This window comes from Aspergillus fischeri, genomic scaffold (genome assembly GCF_000149645.3).
Source record: "Aspergillus fischeri NRRL 181 1099437636252 genomic scaffold, whole genome shotgun sequence".
NCBI lineage: Eukaryota > Fungi > Ascomycota > Eurotiomycetes > Eurotiales > Aspergillaceae > Aspergillus > Aspergillus fischeri.
In genome coordinates, this window is record NW_001509768.1 from 50,931 (window position 1) to 69,718 (window position 18,788).

The window sequence follows — 18,788 nt, forward strand, 5'->3', positions numbered from 1 at the left end:
CTTCTCGTAATCCCCAGAATCGACCGGACGGTCGACCCAGCATTGGTTTTGGTGTTTTGTTCGCATGTAACTATGATCCGGTGAAGCTGCCTTGTAGAATCACAGGGTTATTTGGTGTGGATTCCTGTTTATCAACAGCACATTAGTCCTTGAGGGAGAAGATCCTTAAGCCTATCAGAAACCGCTGTCTAGGAATAAGAGAGTAGATAGATTCTGGAACATTTCCTGAATGGGGAACAAACCTGACGCATCTGTTGGTCTTTCAAGGCAGAACACGCTTGCTGGTATGCGACGAAGCAATTTACCGATATTATAACATCCTAGAGTCTTGCTGAATAACCAGCCATGTATAAATCCCGTCGCATATAGGATGCGGTTTGACCTGACTTTAAATTGTAATTCTAAAAAAGTACCTCTGTCCTGTCCTTCACTGACCAACCCAAAAACCATCACCCGGTTATCGATCACTACAGCCACAGGAAGGATACGACGGTCAATTCTTTTTATTCCTTTACAGAACAAGTTGTGCTATCATATTATCTTGCGGATTACAGTGACGTGCTCGAAATGCCGCCTTTGAATCCTTCCGTCCGGTATATACCGTCGACTATTTAAGTCTTGAAATGATCAACGGCCCCTTCCATCAGGCTGGATACATGTGAAGACTTCAATTCAGGCGATGGAGTGCTTATGTGAGGGCCCACGCAACGTTATGGGAATGTTCTCTATGTGATTCGCCGTCGGCTACAGGTTTTTGGACCGGAAACTTGAAGAATTCACCGTTTTCGAACGGCAGCTTTCGCAGGCGATATGTTGTGGCCCCCGCCCACTATTCAATGGAGTTGCAAGGCGTTGTTTCTCAACCTTGATAAGCTTGTTGCTCTTCTGATCGTACCGTAACGTGGCGTACATACTGCGGGCTCAGGTTGTGAAATTTTATGTTCTTTCTTCAGCTCCCTTGTTAGGCCGAGTAACGAGCTCGAAAGGGCCAGGTGGGAGCGGGCCGAGTGGCTGCGTGTAATTCAAGAACCGCTGACCCAGACCACTGGTCCAAGTCGCGGTGGATATCTACGTCGTGGTAGCTCAACGGCTGATAGTATGGATAGTCGTTGAACTCGACGCCCGTCATGTCCGTAAAGTGATGGAGCAACGCAACGTATCTAATTCCCGGTGCACTAAAACTAAGGGGTAGCTAGGAGTACTTTATCTCCATAACGCGGTTCGTGATAACTTAGAAAACAAAGAAAGTAAACAGGGATTGGCGAGGCAGAGATCCGGCCAATATTGAGGGACTACTGAAGGTCGTAGCAGGACAGTAGTAGATATTTCTCCGGAAGAACTCCCTATTAAGGTTTCCAAAAGGAATGGATTACCGAAATGCTTAATGGCACTACTTGGGGTATTTGACCCCTTGGGGACCGAAAATGCCCCGGCAAGCTCACTACAAACTCCCGACGACCTTGGGAGACAAAACCGGAATTTGCTGGAACCCCGTGTTCCTTTTGTGGAGGGGTGTGGCACTGACCAACCTTTTTAGGGGAAGTATGGAGGGTAACTTTCAGATTATTTACAGAAAATAAAAAATTCTCTTATCTAACTGGTGAGATGAGCTATTTTAAAATGTATTCCGAGGTCGGGGTGGGGTTCGCGGGGGGCTGACCTGTAGAGACACCATCATGACTCGACCCAACCTTATGTGACCAACTAACGGAGTGGTCAAGCAGGACCGCGAGTCAGGGTCGAAAACCTGACCCTAACCTGATCCGCGGCCGCCCTACTCGCTCTCTTTGCCCCGGCTTACTTCGGCCAGATAAGTGTTTCAAATATGTTCTAGGAGCAATTCGGGCCTGAGGAGCACCATAGATTTTCTGCATTTCTCTGTGCTGCAGAAGTCGATAACACAACTAAAGTACAAGGTCTTCTAGTTGAAAAAATCTACAAGGGCCATAGGGATCAGAAAAGACGCAGCCCTCTAGGGATAGCATATATAATTATCGTTATTGCGTTGTCAAGGTGCTGCCGAAACTGGACTGGTCGACGTCAACTTAAGGGATCAGTTCGGTGAGTCAACCATCTTCCTTGCTGTATCCAGGACAGACTTTTTATCCTAGCGGCTACATGGTTGTGCGCATTCTATTACCCACAATAGAAAGGCTTGATATTGCCGATTATGTCAGCAAAACGCTATTTTCCCATCGCAGAAAGAGTGTTAGCCAATCTGCAACCACCAGAAAAGAATGGCAACCACCTCATATTACGCCTAGTGAAGAGGCAGCCGAGCTAAACCCACCTGCGGTATGGAAAAACGTTCTGGATTTCAGAGTGTTGGGTACCACTGCCAGCGTTCTTGTTGAGTCTTCTGTTCGGTGGATAGATGTGCGCAGTAATAATAGGGAAAGTTCAACCTGCGCGCGACCACACTGTCCGCGGGCGGATTCGTAGATACCCGACTGAAGGAATTGAATATGAAAGGAATATAACCAAACCTGTAATTAGGACTCACACTGTTTGTAATCAGTTCCACAAGTCCTTCCTCGAGCGTTGAAGTTGGTGAGGAGGCTAGGCCGTTGCGAAGGTATAGTAAGCCAAATAACCCTCATTGGGCGGAGCCCATAAGCTGTTTACTTCAGGTCCCGACACTGGGTGGAATCCCGTAAGCCGTTGCTGGATGGCGTTATAAATCGCTTAAGTCTATGAGAATTCATCTTCGAAATCTTGAATTCAATTTGTAAGCACTCGCGCTGATATTTAACCGTTGAAATATCCATGATGGACTCCAGCAAGGTATATAACCACCGCAAATCCCCAACATTATCCTCATTCATAATTTTCGCAGCCTTTCACTGCGCGGTTCTGGTACAATTAATATGTCTCGTCCTCTTGTCCTGATAACCGGCGCCAACCAAGGCGTCGGACGGGCCACAGCCCAGATACTCGCCACAAAGCACGACTACCACGTCATCGTCGGCAGCAGAAACCCTGAAGCCGGTGAAGCAGTCGCAGCCGACATCCGCAAAGGGGGACATCAAGCAACATCTCTCCAGCTCGACCTCACCTCCGAAAACTCCATCAAAGCTGCAGTGTCCACTATTGAACGCCACTTTGGCTACCTCGACGTCCTTATCAATAACGCCGGGATCCTCATCGACGGCGAAAACAGCCTTACCCCCTGGGAAATATACTCTAGGACATTCACAACCAATGTTATTGGCACCGGTGTCTTGACGGAATACCTTGTCCCACTCCTCCGAAGGGCAAAAGCTGGCCCGCCGCGAATTGTATTCCTTTCTAGCACCATGGGGAGCCTAGAAAAAGCCACGGATACATCGCTCCCCTGGTATCCCATCGATTATAAGGTCTATGATGCGAGTAAGGCTGCTGTGAACATGCTTATGCTTAACTATGCGCGTGTGCTGGATGCCGATGGTGGGAAGGTTAATGCGGTTTGTCCGGGGTATGTGAAGACGAGCTTGACCGGGTGGAATGAGTATGGAGTGACGCCGGAGGAAGGGGCGAAGAGGGTTGTTGAGATGGCGACTTTGGGGGAGGATGGGGAGACGAGAACGTTCAGTAGCTCTAAGGGACCTATTCCTTGGTGACTGCAAGACTTTTAATTTTGATGGCACTGTTCACATAGGTACATGTCCAATTCATCACAATAACAACATGTTTGTCGTGGTCTGATTTTTTGCCATCCTAGCTGACCACTGGTGCGTAGCTGCGCTATATTATTCTGCGCATACATTGAGAAATGTGCGCTTAACTTTACGGCCATCTGTACTGGTAAAACCCCTGTTTGTATGATGAATGTAGAGAGACAGTCCAACCCCAGCAGAACAGACAGTTAAAGTCGCACTGAGCCGAAGGCTTGATTGGGTGGATCTGCCAGGTATGTTTCTGTGGGTTAGTTCGGACACATTCAAACGCACACTGAAGTCATCTCGGAGGCTTAAATGAACTGAGGACACCTGTTGCAAACTTAAGGGAGAGAGCAGAATCTTCAGTGCAACAGAAGCCACCTATTCTCCTAGCCAATGACCTAGTTGACACCGATCGACACAGAATGACCGCTTCAATTTTCTGAATGGCAGGAAGGAAGAATTCACAAATAGGACTCTCCGACATATATATACCGCTGTATATAGCAGCGAGTGACAATGAGATATCAGAGGCGACAAAGGGCACTGACGAAGACCTTGTTCTGGCACAGTGCCTTCTGCCAACTGTTCTTAGACGAACACCAAGTAAAGGTTCCTCATGACGAGAATTGCCGGCCGCCATCTGGTGAGGGCTGATGACACTATCATTTCTCATCGTACCCAGCGCAATCAGAATGAACAATCTGTCGATACCAACACCTTTTGCGCCTTGTACTTCAAGGGAAATGGCGGACCGCAGAACCCTATGTCAAGTTATTACCCCGCTCCATGACGTATAACTGGAAAAGTATTGCTATAACTCCGACACTATCCAGACTCCGTCGAGGAAGGCGTGCGTGACGAAGGACCCTTGGTTTCCGGTTGCGCCGATTATGGCGATTTCTTTCGACGTTTTGAAGGGTGATTTCGGGGTTGGTTTTGGAGATGCTGGCTATTTGTGACTGGTTGAGGGTGGATTATGGCTTACTCGCCGGTGATTGGACGAAAACCCATAAGCCACAGCAGATTTCATGTATGATAAAATTACTAGATTGCTCACCGGGTCTGATTGGTCGAGACTCTGCTTTATTTTGCAGATTTCAAGCTCACTGCCAGTGCTCAACTGCCTTTTAAAGTTCCCCACCGCTTCGCCCCTAGTCCATCGCCAACAGAAGAGCGTCAGCCAACCTCGCGCCATCTTCCTCACAAGACCTAACTGCCAACAGAATCGTATGAGAGGCTCCCTCCAGTAATCCACTCTATTGCAAATTACAATGCAGCAGACACCGGCAGCGCAACCGAAACCGAAAGTCGCCAGACCGAAGCGGGTTATTACTGAGGCGCGGAAGTTGCAGAATAGGGAGGCGCAGCGGGCCTATCGTGAGCCGTTCTGAACTGGTTTTGGTGGGTTGGCTAATAAGTATCTAGGTCAAAGGCAGAAGGAGAGGTTGCAGAAGAATAAGGCTAGAACGGGGGAGAAGGGGGGTTCTAGTCGGTATCAGCCGCTTCGACCGTGTCCTACTCCTCATAATGTCGGAGGCGAGGCTTCAAGTGGTCCAACTCTTGGAGGTTTCGGCCAGTCATATATTCTGCCCGACGCATCAAAAACTCCGTTCTGGACGCCTTCGAATGAACATCTGCCAGCGTCACAATCAATTAGGAGCTCGAGTGTCAATCCAAACGGTGGGGTGGGCATCCTGGAACTCTTGCTTACGAACTCAACGCCCAACTGGAGCCTCAACGTCGATTATCTGCTGGCCGAGTCCAATGATCAACCTTTTTTCCCGACATCCGCAGAAGAAGTCAACGATGAAAGCGCGGAACACTTCACTGCAAGCACCTCAAAGTCGGCCTCGGCCTGCACACCCCAATTCTCCCGGCAGGGACACAGCCCTCATTTCACATCATCAATGTACCTCGCAGACCCTTACAAAAACCGCCTCCAACCCTCCAAAACAACCCTTTTGTCCGCCTGCCTGTACAACGCCTCAACGATGGGAATAAACATCGAAGAGTTCTTCTCGTACAACTGCATGTCCCTATGCTCTCCCTTCTACCGCCAGGCAGCCTCCTCCACGGACCCTCAGAAACTCCTATCGGAAGTTTCGGCGTCGTACCCTCTAGTGCCCGCAAACCTCCGGCCGACCCTCCCGCAGATCCTAATCCCGCACCATCCACTATTCGATCTCGTTCCGATCCCAAATTTAAGGTCAAGGGCAATTATACTCTCAGCGGCCGCGCCGCATTTAGTTAACATGTTCGAGCTCAAAGGAGACATTCTTGAAGGGGGGTTACTTTGTTTGGGTTCCAGGGGCGGGAGTGGGAGTGGGCAGCCGTGGGAGGTGGGGAGTTGGAAGGTTGCGCCGTGGTTTTTCGAGAAGTGGAAGTTGTTGTTGGATAGACATGGGGGGGATCTTTGGGGTGAGCCCCCTTTAGTCAACCATTTTTCTTGTTGATAGGGGCTGAACACTACTTCATATGCGAGCCATTTCGAACATATTGTGACTCTGAATCAAGAACTCCTCCATGTCCCAGAGCGCTCGGTCCTGGCAGCATTCACTGCGCCCTCTCAACGAAGTGCGTAACACCATTCTCCGCCATGGGCCTCCATTCTTCCGATGATACACAACGTCTTTCCTCAATAAGGCGTATCTCGGCCACTGCGAGGAGGTCTTCCTCTCGAATGGTGTAAAATCGACATTATGATACAACATCCCATTCTTCAGGCTCAAACAGCTTCAACGCACCCTCTAAGCACCAGATCCGCCTTTGACGATCGTCCTAGAGACGAGCTCATCACGAGCATGATCACAAACGTAATGAGGAAGTAGATGAAACCTGTGACGCCTCCCTAACGGAGATACTCCGGGTTAGTTTTCGAATTACCATATTCCCTCTTCACTTCTCCTCGATTGCCTTGCACCGGCGCTAGTATTGCGACTTGCAACTTAATCAGAGGTGATACCTGATCAACACGCTGCGAACGGCTTCGTAGTAAAAAAAGAAAGTAGAGAGAGATATGAGGTGCTGGCTGAGCTCTCTCCTCCAACTATAGGCGCGCCATTTTGATTTGCGTTTGATCGTTATGATTGCATGTTCTCAGGCAGTCGTTCACTGATGTGGTCTTGCCTTCCGATTATTCACTCAATAATCATCTGATAGCACCCTCCGTATCAACAACAGCTTCCTCCCCATCGCACCGCGTCCCTCCCACGCTACATATGCTTGGAGCAAGTGATGCAAGCTGTCTACATTTTCAGTGCCTCCGTCAAACACAAAATGTAGCAGCTCCACAATGCTGTAGATGCGCTCATCAGAACGAGTAAAGCATACCAAAGCGATTGTTAAGCGTTGGAGGGCCGCTGCAAATGAGGCTGCCCAGCCTGAATTTAGAGCTAATCGGTAGAGGCGAGCGTGACCCAGGAGTACTTCGTTACTGTCCGTCACTGAGCTACAATAGTATATGACATTGGGACTTTCCTGCTGATGATATCTGCTAGATATATTCTCTAGGATATGCTATTTCTCAGAGTGCAGCTAGATGCAAAGAGAGCTAAGCATATTAGTACCTAGTAGTAGAATAAATAGAGCTAGACGTCGGAAGATTGCCACCCGCGCTAGCATATATTTTCCAACTTATTGAAGCTACTCAACGTAAAAAATATTTTGCATACCATTCACCTGACTCTGACGGGGCATTGTGGTCAATAGCTTAGCTAGTACATTATTAAATCTAATAGCATAGAATCCAGTCCAGAATGGCGGGGGATCTGAAAGTAGGTCATCCATGCCCTTTTGAGGCAAACTTGTGATATCGTCCTGTAATTTGCTGATCTAATTTGGGCGAGATTTTTACTCGTCTTTCTGTCCAAAATAAATAACTTTCTCTACTTTGTTCCTAAGTTTTGCCTAAACCCGTGTCTCAGCTGCCATGTGGGAGAGAGGGAATACTTCAGATTGAGTGGAGATACTGTTTACTTCATGGCGGCTTGATGTGGTCCTTGCTTGGATCGTGAACTAGTTGGGATTCAGAGATAGGAGTATATGCTGAGATGTACCCCCTAGCTATGACTTGGGGTATAGCTGAGCTCATGAATGATGCGCAGGGTAGAATATTATTATGCTCTGACCTCTGAAAGGGTAATTCCGTAAAGTACATATTTTCTTTCTAGTACTATTAGGATTAAACCCTTTCTCCATGCTTTTACCTGTTCGTCGTCCCAGAGACTGGGCGAATGAGAGAAACCCGCATGACTAGGGGAAGTTAATGTGGACTCTGGATTAACAAAGTTCCTGTTCCTGTAACCCTCTGCGGATAGTATTCTACAGCCAGAGAAGATTGAATGCGATTATTATCTGTGCAAAAATGAGTCATAAGTGCCATGGCCATGCAGCGCGCAAGCATTATATTAGCTATACAGACGGGTGTAAATAATATCGACATTACTACTGGTTGAGAGGTCTTAGAAATAGTAAAGGGTTAGGACAGGCAATTCAATGACAAGAGGAAAGTAAAGTACTAGTGATGTGTGGAATTGCCCAGAGTCTGTCAAGCACTGATAGCACAGGAAGCAGCTAGGGCTTAATACTCTTTATCATCAGTCACTTCTAACATTGCTTATGTCATTTAGTGTGGGCCATGAGCCTAGACAATGCATCACTGACATAATAATGGTCTCATGATGTTTTTTAGCTATTGACTGTTAATCTAGACTCTGATGTCACGGTGCCAACTCATATGTTGCCTGAGGCACCGTCGAAGCCTTATCACATGACCCACACTGAGAATATCCTGCATCCCAATCTGCCTGCTGTTTGTAGCTCCTCGAGCTACGTCTTGTCTATGCACCTGCAGATAGCCTGACCCGTAGCTAGAGTTCATGAGTGTCAACTACCTATCTATTACTGCCTGCTCTCCCTGTAAACCAGTTCCGTGACATCTGATAGCCTTTGTGTTTGTATGGTTGCAGGAAGCTTTACAAAAGGGGTTAGTCTATGTTTAATTAGGTTGCTATTATTCCATCCTGTTACATGAAGTGACACATGATTCATTTTGAGAATCATATGATTGACACTCTAACACCAGACATGACATCATGATATTGTTACATCCAGAAGAACAATTTGCCCAACAGTTTAATAATTTGGAAACTCCATATCTAAGTCGCCTCCCCTTCTCAAGGCTGAAAAATCTTTTGTACTTTCCCCCTATACAAAACAGCAATTATATCTCCCCACAGGCAACCGCCTACACTTATCAACCTCCTTGTTGGAAATAGTGACTTCGGCAGATCATAAAAACAATGTCCACCCCGCGAATTGAGCACTACACGACGGATGTCCACGCCCACTGGGAAGGGATCCATCCGCAGGATTGGGCTGAGGTCGATCTAATCGGATACGAGAATGCCATGGATAAGATGTATCGGACGTTGTGTGAAAATCCGGATGCTGCTCTAGTCCAAGTTGGCCATAGGTCGAAACTGCTCAATGATCATGGCTCTGACTATCGGTTCAATGGAAAATTTACAAGCGAGCAGACTAAACCAGAGCGCAGTCACCATGACTATAACCATTTTGGCAAGTTGATGAAATGGGAAGGCGATCGTTGGTACAAGTATGATTTCGAAGTGGAAGTGACAGATCACACCAGATCTGAATGACGCGATGGTATCAAGCTTGGATTGTTAAGGGCTTTACATGGAACAATTGAACTATTTTGTGGCGTCTTTTCCAGAACATTTGGGGCTAAGTTGACTACAATGCTCAGTCTTTTTGGCGGTCAGTCGATCCAAAAATCCTATCAAAGAGGGTATACGCAGATTATTTGGAGACTTGCACAATTGCTATGCCTACCCGACCAATTTATTAGGAGTCCCCTGCCATGATTTTTGACAAGGAGCAGAAATCATAAGGCCGGCAAAGGCGACAATCCTCGTAGTGTCTATTTACACATCAGGCAGGACAGTTCTCACTTGTCTTTAGCAAACACTACTGCGGTTAACAAGCCGCTAAAGCTCTCACTATATAGTCAATATCGACTTATACCTGATGTTTCGGGCGTTGTTAGAGGTCTAGGTCTTGGCCATATGGTATGGCGATGTTTAGGAAGCTATGTATTGCTCTGAGAGGGCATGGTTCGATTATTGAGACGAAAATATATATGCACTAGGACTTGCAACCACGCAGAGAAGAGAATGAAGAGAATAGTTAAACAGCACTGTTCGTGACAAATTCTCCTTTGCACCGAGTCATCCATATCTTTGAGTACCCTGCGTTATTTACCCCGTCACGTTGGACTCCATCCTGCACCTGCTATTCCCTTCCATCGCAGGGCCGGAGCAGTCTCTCCAGGAAGCGGTGCCGCCGTTCTCGTTTGACCGGATCTTCATTAATGCTTCTATTTCCTCCACACCGGGGACACAGCTTCATGGGTACACCACTGCTCAAGAGACGAGCTGCACGACCTGGATGAGCACCATCGGTGTATCAACCGAGGGGTGGCCCATGCCGCTTATTCTAATGGAAGGCCTGGGCCTCGTATCACCAGGCGCCACTGAGACTTCTCAGGGACCGGCAGAATCCCATGCAGGCTGCTTTGGCATGGTCTGGCATGAGGTTGCTGAGTTCCTGTCATTTGCACAGGTCAAGGAGTTGATCTATAAACGCACTACCCCGAATAACGACGATGAGTCTGTTTTAAAAAAGTTGGTGTTCGTCGGTCTCGTCCATATTCACTGCATCCTGGGTTGGTTCCAGTCCAACGGAGTCGATGCCGTGCCCTAGTCAGGTTTCTTCAAGCTCTACTATGAGTGGATGCAGGATATCATCAACAAATTCCCTCCGCTGCCTACCCCTCCAGCCAAGTTAAAGGAAGAACTCCACGAGGCACGCAACAAGTGCATTCTGTCCAAGTCCGGGGATTTCAGTGTTCAGATAGTGGACCGCATTGGATAGGACCTGGAAAGTATCTTCAGGCACGAAATGGAGCCGTTACAGGTGATGCTGGAGGATGATCTGCTCTATGATTTTTAGTAAGCTGTTCTCGAGTCAACCTGATACAAGTTAACAGCCAACATAGATGTCCAACAACCGCGGAACCTCTGGAACGAGCTTCAACACGAACGTTGCTGAGTATGTCGGTTTGATCGCGGACAAATCCCCAGGCCTCCGAACCCTGAAAAACGTTGCCGGAACTGGAGGCACAACCTACTATGTCCTGGAGAGGCTGTGAAATCCTGACGATACCAGTAAGGTGCAAAACTACACTTTCACCGACTTCAGCCCCGGTTTTCTGGCTAAAGCCGCCGAACGATTCTCCAAGGACGCAGCAATCCTGGAGTTTTTGACGCTGAACATCGAAGAGGATCCGCTAGCACAGGGTTTTCAGGCTGAGTCATTTGACCTGATTGTATGTGCCAATGTCCTGCATGCCACGCGGTCAATGCAGGAGACTGTAGCCCACTGTCGGTGCTTTCTGAAACTGGGAGGCAAGCTCGTGCTGTCAGAGGTGACAATCGGCGGCCTCGGTGGTATCTGCCGTGAGATCAGTCGCTGGCTAGCGGAGAAGGGCGTGAAGAATCTGGTTTCCCTGTCCCGGTCCGCAGCGACTGGTGACGCGAATATTGCATTTATAAAGAATCTACGGAAGACGTATGGAGTGAACGCGATGGCGTTTAATTGCGACGTCTATATCGTATAGCAGGGATATCAAATCATCATCTAGTAACAATATCGAATCTCTGACAGTCGATGATATGAGAATGGTGGTGATATGTATATATATATATGCATTCATTGACCTTCGAGGACCATCATGGTTCAAGACTAATTCCCAATCGCCACCTATTTAATCCCTAGATATTGAATCAGTATTCTAAATATGGATTAAATGACTATAATTACTACATATTAAACATTAATTTTCTATAAGCATGCTGGATAGGCCCTAGGTAGGTGGTGCTGTGGCAGAGGTAATGTTGAAAATGTTTATTTGGCTGGTTTGTAAATTCAGCCCGCTGTACTAACAAAACAAAATCAATACAACATAGTGGAGCATTCTTGGTAATTTACTTGACATTTGTCCAGTGTTGTCGTCATGCAGGTAGAGCTGTGTCTCTTTCCTTTTGTTCATCCCCCTTTCATCCTTCCCCTTACCATACAAAAGAGACAGATCTTTCTCCCATTCCTTCACCCACTACGTAACCTGCAGTGCTTTCATGTCAGGCACCCATTCTGTGCCACTGAGGGTTACATTGTGGAAACCAGGCAGGCCAACTACGCAAAATGACAGACAATTTACACTGGGGCTGCCAATGGCGCTCTTCAAAGGCATTCACCATATCCACTATTATTGTGGCACTATTCGCGGAGACATTTTTGTATGGCTTTATTGTGCCTATCTTAAGTTTTATGGTTGATGTCCGCCTGCGACTGCCTCCATCTCACACCCAGCGCTTGACCACCGCTTTGCTCACAGTGCATGGCTTTGTGTCTATCGCCTCTGCTCCAGTTATTGCCCATTTCACAGATAAATCCCCAAACTGTAAAGTGCCTCTTTTGATTTCCTTGGCGGGATGCATGATAGGAACATTCTTGGTCGCTTCTGCCACCACCGGTGAGTATGGTTCCAATCTATAGTTCCAGTTCCAATATATCACTCAAAATTAAGGCAGCAGACTAATAGCACTCAGTATGGACACTTTTCATGGGCCGCATCATGCAAGCATGCTCTGGCTCTGCGACCTGGATCATCGGGTTTGCGACCTTAGCAGATAACGTGGGCCAGGAGCACATGGGCAAGGTCCTCGGGCTCGCAATGTCCTTTGTAACGGCCGGCACGACTTTGGGACCGGTGGTCTCCGGTGCACTACTTCAGTTGGCCGGGTATTGGACTGCGTGGTCTGCTCCTCTCGTCTTACTGGCCTTGGATTCTATGGCTCGTATGCTTATGCTCGAGAAAGAGAATGCTGATGAAGAACCCACGACTTCGGATGAAGAACGAGCGTCTTTGCTCGCTTCTACGAGACCTGAGTTCGAGATGCCTGATCAGCCAAGTCACGTATCTATTATTAGACTCTACGGTGTCCTGCTCAGTGATGCTCGCATTATCACTGGTCTGCTGAATACGTTTGCGTTCTCTGTTATTCTGTCTGGCTTCGATGCGACGCTCCCGCTTCATTTACAGGATGTTTTTGGGTGGAACAGTTTACCGATCGGTATGATTTTTCTTGGGATACAAATCCCTGCTATGTTGCTGGGTCCGTTAGTTGGATGGCTCCGGGACTGCATTGGAATACGGTATCCTACTGCTCTAGGGTGGCTTTTGATCGCTCCGCTGTTATGGACAATTGGTGTGCCGGGCGTTCCAGGACATCCATGGGCTGGCTCAGAAGGATATGGAGAAGCCATATTCATCGGAGGAATTGTTGGAATTGGTGCTGCTTCGCCGTTAGTTCGCGGTGCAGGAATGTTTCAGTTGACGGGTTTGTCGCCCTACTCTTCCCTCGATAAGCAAGTGCTGATGAAATATTAGCTGTGACACATGATCTACAATCTGAAAACCCGTCTTTATTTGGTTCCTATGGGGGAAACTCGAGGATCTTCTCCATTTTAGAGATCGCCTTCAATACCGGAGCAATGATTGGGCCATTGTTTTGTGGATCTCTTTCAGAAGCAATCGGTTTTTATTACATGCTTTGTATACTTGGTATGAGTTTAAAGACTAGAACAGTCGGAACATGCTAATTGTTGCAGCTATTCTGTGCATCGGGCTCGCTTTATCTTCCTTTTTGTTTCTAACCAACCACAAAGTGGCCAAAAGGTCTCATCGGAGTCCTTCCGTCTCCAAAGACTGTGCAACTGTTTAGAAACCTTCGAGATTAGACAGCTCTGGCATGAAGCTTTGCGCTGAGCGTGAACGGGCTCTAGGAACAATATTGCATATGATTTTACTCCCACAGTCGGGTGCACACACTATCAAACACATATCCCGGTATATTTACATAGTGGTTCAATATCTAAAACGCAAACGAACATCCCAATTCCACCACGGTACTCATTGCTCCACAGACATTTTATTTCTCAAAAGGTCGTGCATCCCACCGTACTCGTCGTAAATGGCGGGCCGGGTCTCGTACTGAACTTCGCCCATGAAGCCACCGTGTATTATCCATGAGAATGACGGATCCCTTGGGAAGGTCCTTGGGAAGGTCCTTGGGAGTCGCGTGAAGAGTAAACAAACTCTTTTCTTGGAGCAAGGCATCTTTTAGTTCAGCCAGAGATGCTTCCGCCCGGGTGGTCAAAGGGGTCAGGATATCGTCTCGAAAGCGTAGCCGCATTGGCTCACCAATGTCGTTTGTCCCCAGCACACATCCCACAATAGATCAAACCCTCCTTTCATGAACTCGGGTGGTACTTTGATCAGTGTGAGGTGGGTATGGTGTATTATCCTTTGTACTACTCCGTAGTCAAATACAAGCAGAATGAAAAGAATGAAAGAATGAAAGGGAATGGAAAGAAAGATGAAATACAATACAACTACAAAGACGGAGCCAAGAGCAGGAACAGATTACATACATGAGCTGTATATACGGTGGATACCACTAGTTAAGCATGAACCTAGGCTCTATCACTCACCAATGCGGCCCATGGTTCAATACAAGATATCATGGGTTGTCCCGCGTTCCCCGCGGGATCTACCCCTAGATTTGCTAGGTTTGAGTGACTGGATGGCTGGCGTAAATCCCGGAACCCTCGATCGTCCCTGGATCTTTGGATCAAGTCAGAAAGGACCCTCTAATCTCGTACGTGTGTATTTGTCATAGTCTCATGCCTCGCGATATGTTATACGCCCTGCAGCTAGTATTCCCCCAAAAGCATAGATCTACATAATTGATATTTTGGTCTGCCTGGGTTATGTGGCTGGCTGAGATGCGGCAGTGAACTCCACACATACTTCATCCTGGAGGAATGACCATGTGGGTCTTGCGAACTGGTGGATCCTTATTCCATAACTAAGAGTAGTGAAATGATACCGTTCCTCGGGTAATTCAGACATCTTACTCTTAGGTTCTCATAAGATCGGCTGGTTTGCGCCACATGTAGTTCTCTATGCATGATTGGAGCAGGACAGCACGATGAATGATCCTGCATGTACAGGTAAATCAGCCTTTTCGTTTTGCTAGAGATCAGCACGGCACTACTGTAGCCCCTTGCGTCGTGCTCTCCCCAATTCAATGTATTTTGTCATGGTGTGGAGCTGGCGGTACGTTATGAATGATTGCCCAAGGCTTTGCTTTCCAACCCTATCTCCCACCCCCATTCGATATCCCCACTGTATGGCGACTTGAATCATTTAATACACCCAAGGAAAGAGAAATCAAAATCTAAAAACAGTCAGGTGCTTATTGCTGGCAGAAAACCATGAAATACTGATATATTGAAAGTCCTAAATACGTTATTTCGGTTTAGTCCCAATGGCTTGCCGTACGAGGATGTACATAAATTCCCAACTTCCACAATCCCATTTGGAAGAAGAGTTTGAATTCTCGCTGCGACCATGACTTCTCTATTTCTATGGATCGTTCTATCTGAGCAAAACATAATAACCCTGCTGTTTCATTATTGAAGCCCAATCGCAATTAAAGGGGCCTGACCTTCTGGCTTCCCAACACTTCTCCATGATTCTAAACGCTTCGAAACACGTCCCAACCGTCGATTCTGTAATCTCTGATGCCGAGAAAAGGGCACAAAAGAAGTTCTGCTGTTCCTCCAGGGCTAGACAGCCAGCCACGCAAAATGGCCAGACTAATACGCTTTGTAGCAGTCTTGGGTCCCACAGGCGCTTGAAAACAGCGATAACTTGTGAGACCGCATCTGCGATCTCCGGTAGCTCCGGGTGTGCCCCGGAGATCACAACATGGAGATAGATTAGTGCTGAGAGGGCAAAAAGCCTGTTAACGTCGGGGTCGGCGGGGACCGAGAGCACTTTTGAGCGATTTAACAACGATGGGCTAGTTTCCGGCAAAGTGTCCATGTCCGCAAGTTCCTGTCGAAGGCGTTCCTCGATCTGGCGTCCACGCTCCGCCAGGTCGATAATGCTTAGCTTGCGGATCGCCTGCGACTCTTCCTTCCACCTGTCCAGCGAGGAGATCTCGAAGATCAGGGCCATGACTGAGTTGCTACAGCCGATGATACTTTCCAATGATATGCAGGGGTTACGCAACACCTGTGCGTGGTCAATATTCAGAAAGGGGGGCCGCCGCGTGGAGGCGGAGGCGATGATATCAAGCGATATAAAGGAGCCAAGCAAGACACCAGTCGCGCAATGATCGTCGGGAGAGAGTGTTTCTATGTGGTGTGGAGGGTTTGTGTGGTCAGAACCGGCCGGTTTTGGTTTCAGCGGTGTTCGCGCCTCTAGAAGGCCGGGGATCAGGCGAGCGGCTTCACGAAGAAGGACCTGCCAATTCCCTCTGCCGCCGGCAAAGAGCTTGATCGTTGAGTGATTGAGACTAACAAGGAAAGCAGTGGAGGTGACATACCTCCCAGAACAAGAGCTGAAGGATGGACGCGAGAGACTCGATATTGTGAACCATATGAGCACTTCTATTCCATGTATGTGATTCTTGCAGCAAGCGCTGTGTTCCTTGAGCTGCCAGGTCGTGGTACCCGCCCTTGGCGCGCAGTTGAGTCAGGCTGGTAGTGACATCGCCCTGTTGCGGATGGACAGAGAGAAGGTCTCGTTCACCGAGGGCCAGAGTGGCCAGATAAGCGGGCTTGACCATCCTTATAATCGAGAACAGGCAGGCTCTTCCTCGTAGGTTTCGGGAGAGGTAAAATGGGAACTGGATGTAGAATACCCGATCCAGATAGTGCATAAATAACGTGTCCTCTGCTCCTCTTTGTCGGACTGGCTCAATCAGAGCCTCTGGCGGGGCCCTATGTTTTTGGTCATTTCCAGAAGCCACAAAATCTCCTGGAGCAGTGGGCTTTCCGGCAGCATAGTCACTCACACCGACCTGACTGGGGAAGCCGTTACCATTTGAAGAGGAGTCCCATGCCCATTCATCCACCATTGAGAGGGACCGTCCATTCGTGGCATATCCCATCTCGTCTTGTTGCACGATTGCATTCCGCACAGCCTTTACGTCATGCACACCCATCATGTCGGGGGCAAGCCATGATAAATCTCCAGACGATCCGGGCGATAATGAGCTTTGCGTTGAGTCCATGTTCCTGAAAAATGCAGATGGGTGTTGGTGATGTTCTTCGTTCACAAGGGACTGGGATGCAGTAGCTACATAGTCATAGTTGGGCAGAGCGCCCCATGTCGGGTCCATAAAGGAACTCAAAATTGTATCAAAAAACGGGCCATGGCCCCCGATATCATTGTAATCGTTAAAGGGGAGCGGCACGGAAGTGGATGACGATGCTATGTGTGGTGGCACGTCTTCAGTCGATACTGGCCCCAGACTCTGGTTACAATCCAGCGACGAACGCGCTTCCCGAGGTTGCTTTTCCTTTCGATTTGACGCTTTCCGTTGGCTGACAATCTGCTTAAATTTTGCAGCCTGTTCTTTCTGTAGTCTGCCATTGTCCATCCACTCGGGTCTTGGGCCGTATCCGTGGCACTCCAGCCCAAAATAAGAGCATGAACGACACACAGGCCGAGTTTCGTCACATTTCTTCTTGCGGACTCGACAGGTCCAGCATCCATTCAGACTCCGTGCGGCTGAATTGCCAATTATTCAGTAATTCGGTCTTGACCAGGGTAAATCTAAGCTTACCAAGCTTTACTGCTGGATCCATGCAGATTATGTAGATGGATACACTTTTCTGTCCGTGACCTAGGTGAAGGTACGCAGCCGAGACAACAGACTGTCGAAGAAGTTGAATTTCAAAGACCTTTACTATCCAAAATCTACGTGGAAACATCCGGTATATAGAGAATACCTGCCTAATCCGGAACATTCTTCAGTCTGAATTGACGCAGATGAGACGGACCGTTAACTTGCATCTATACGAGAATTGGCATTTCCGCACTGGCCTCTATACGAGAAACTGCCAATTCTAGAACCGGCAATGTTGATGATCTGCGGAGGTTCCATGAGTCTGCAGAGCAGACATTGGCTCTGATTCGGACAACCGCCGGCGGAAGGTTTTGATGAACTGCTGGGCTTGCAGTAGTGCTTCGGAGTGGTGCGTACTTGGTACCTTAATACTAGTTTAGCGAACTCTTGCAGCCAATACGTGAACCTTGGAGGGCATGGGGCGTGCAGACCAACACAGGAATGCAGGGATGTCACGCCGATCATTGCTGCCTCCTTCGTATTACTATATATCCTTTCACCCGGTCCTTGCTAATAGGGTAGCGAATATACGTCAATTGCCACCAAGCCGGATGTTTAGGATAAAAAGAAGGTCCGATTTCCGGCAATCTAGCCGTCTAACTGACTCTTTATAGTCCAACGATAAAACTCGGTAAAACCCCACAGTTAGGCGAGTTGAATTCATGGTAGAATCCAGATCTGATTGGCCCAGTCAAAATTTGTAAAACTCCGATCCGATTTCCGCCCAATTCGACATTAGATTGTCATCTCCTCTTACACTGGAGGACTACGGGGCCAAAGAAGGTTCACACGGGAGGTGCCATAGCAGATAGAGCAACTGGCGCTGAAGAACCTTAACCTAATTGATCCTCGATTTGATGTTTTAAGTATCCGCATCCACGAGGCCCGCTTCCGCCCGTAAATCGGGTTGCCCCCCCCAAAAATCTCCAGGATTCAACTGGCGGAGTATCGGCATGGTTGCATTTATGTCCCAAGACTCTTGGATTCTAGGCCTCTCGTGTTCCGTTAGGCGCACGGCCCATCTGGACGAAGTATAGAGCCGGATCTGTACTAAGGCACGACCGGCCGTAGCCGCCGGCCGGCGACCACCGCTGGAAGACCAGGCGAGCATCAAACTGGGAATAAAAAGAAGATAGAAAAAGCAGTACCACTCGCGTGTTGTAGACGGGGATTGCCCACAATATTAAAATGGTCAATCTGATGGATATAGATCCCGGTTGCGTGGTTGACATGCAGGTCACGGGACCTTTTGAAAGAGGCGCCGTGACATGTTTACACCACGTAGCAACATGGCAAAGGC

The 18,788-nt window shown here is 48.1% G+C and overlaps 6 protein-coding genes across 6 annotated transcripts, besides 1 other annotated feature; 5 read left to right on the forward strand and 1 right to left on the reverse strand.

The window, feature by feature from the left end:
• Positions 1–2,867: 2,867 nt before the first annotated feature.
• NFIA_061750 (SDR family oxidoreductase) lies at positions 2,868–3,599 on the forward strand (the record flags this gene model as incomplete). The annotated part of the gene is made up of 1 exon (XM_001262910.1): positions 2,868–3,599. One exon carries the CDS (start codon positions 2,868–2,870, stop codon positions 3,597–3,599), a length of 732 nt encoding a protein of 243 aa, XP_001262911.1.
• A 1,313-nt stretch (positions 3,600–4,912) lies between these two features.
• NFIA_061760 (uncharacterized protein) lies at positions 4,913–6,469 on the forward strand (the record flags this gene model as incomplete). The annotated part of the gene is made up of 3 exons (XM_001262911.1): positions 4,913–5,018; positions 5,067–6,059; positions 6,375–6,469. 3 exons carry the CDS (start codon positions 4,913–4,915, stop codon positions 6,467–6,469), a joined length of 1,194 nt encoding a protein of 397 aa, XP_001262912.1.
• Positions 6,470–8,941: 2,472 nt separating this feature from the next.
• On the forward strand, positions 8,942–9,301 carry NFIA_061770 (uncharacterized protein; the record flags this gene model as incomplete). Its single annotated transcript, XM_001262912.1, has 1 exon — positions 8,942–9,301. The coding sequence occupies one exon, from the start codon at positions 8,942–8,944 to the stop codon at positions 9,299–9,301; it is 360 nt and encodes a 119-aa protein (XP_001262913.1).
• Positions 9,302–10,454: 1,153 nt separating this feature from the next.
• On the forward strand, positions 10,455–11,340 carry NFIA_061780 (uncharacterized protein; the record flags this gene model as incomplete). The annotated part of the gene is made up of 3 exons (XM_001262913.1): positions 10,455–10,552; positions 10,752–10,868; positions 10,923–11,340. The coding sequence occupies 3 exons, from the start codon at positions 10,455–10,457 to the stop codon at positions 11,338–11,340; spliced, it is 633 nt and encodes a 210-aa protein (XP_001262914.1).
• A 584-nt stretch (positions 11,341–11,924) lies between these two features.
• NFIA_061790 (putative amine transporter) lies at positions 11,925–13,385 on the forward strand (the record flags this gene model as incomplete). The annotated part of the gene is made up of 3 exons (XM_001262914.1): positions 11,925–12,255; positions 12,332–13,123; positions 13,174–13,385. 3 exons carry the CDS (start codon positions 11,925–11,927, stop codon positions 13,383–13,385), a joined length of 1,335 nt encoding a protein of 444 aa, XP_001262915.1.
• A 442-nt stretch (positions 13,386–13,827) lies between these two features.
• Positions 13,828–13,858: a microsatellite.
• A 1,367-nt stretch (positions 13,859–15,225) lies between these two features.
• Positions 15,226–17,239, reverse strand: NFIA_061800 (fungal specific transcription factor domain-containing protein; the record flags this gene model as incomplete). The annotated part of the gene is made up of 2 exons (XM_001262915.1): positions 15,226–16,098; positions 16,181–17,239. 2 exons carry the CDS (start codon positions 17,237–17,239, stop codon positions 15,226–15,228), a joined length of 1,932 nt encoding a protein of 643 aa, XP_001262916.1.
• Between the last annotated feature and the right edge of the window lie 1,549 nt (positions 17,240–18,788).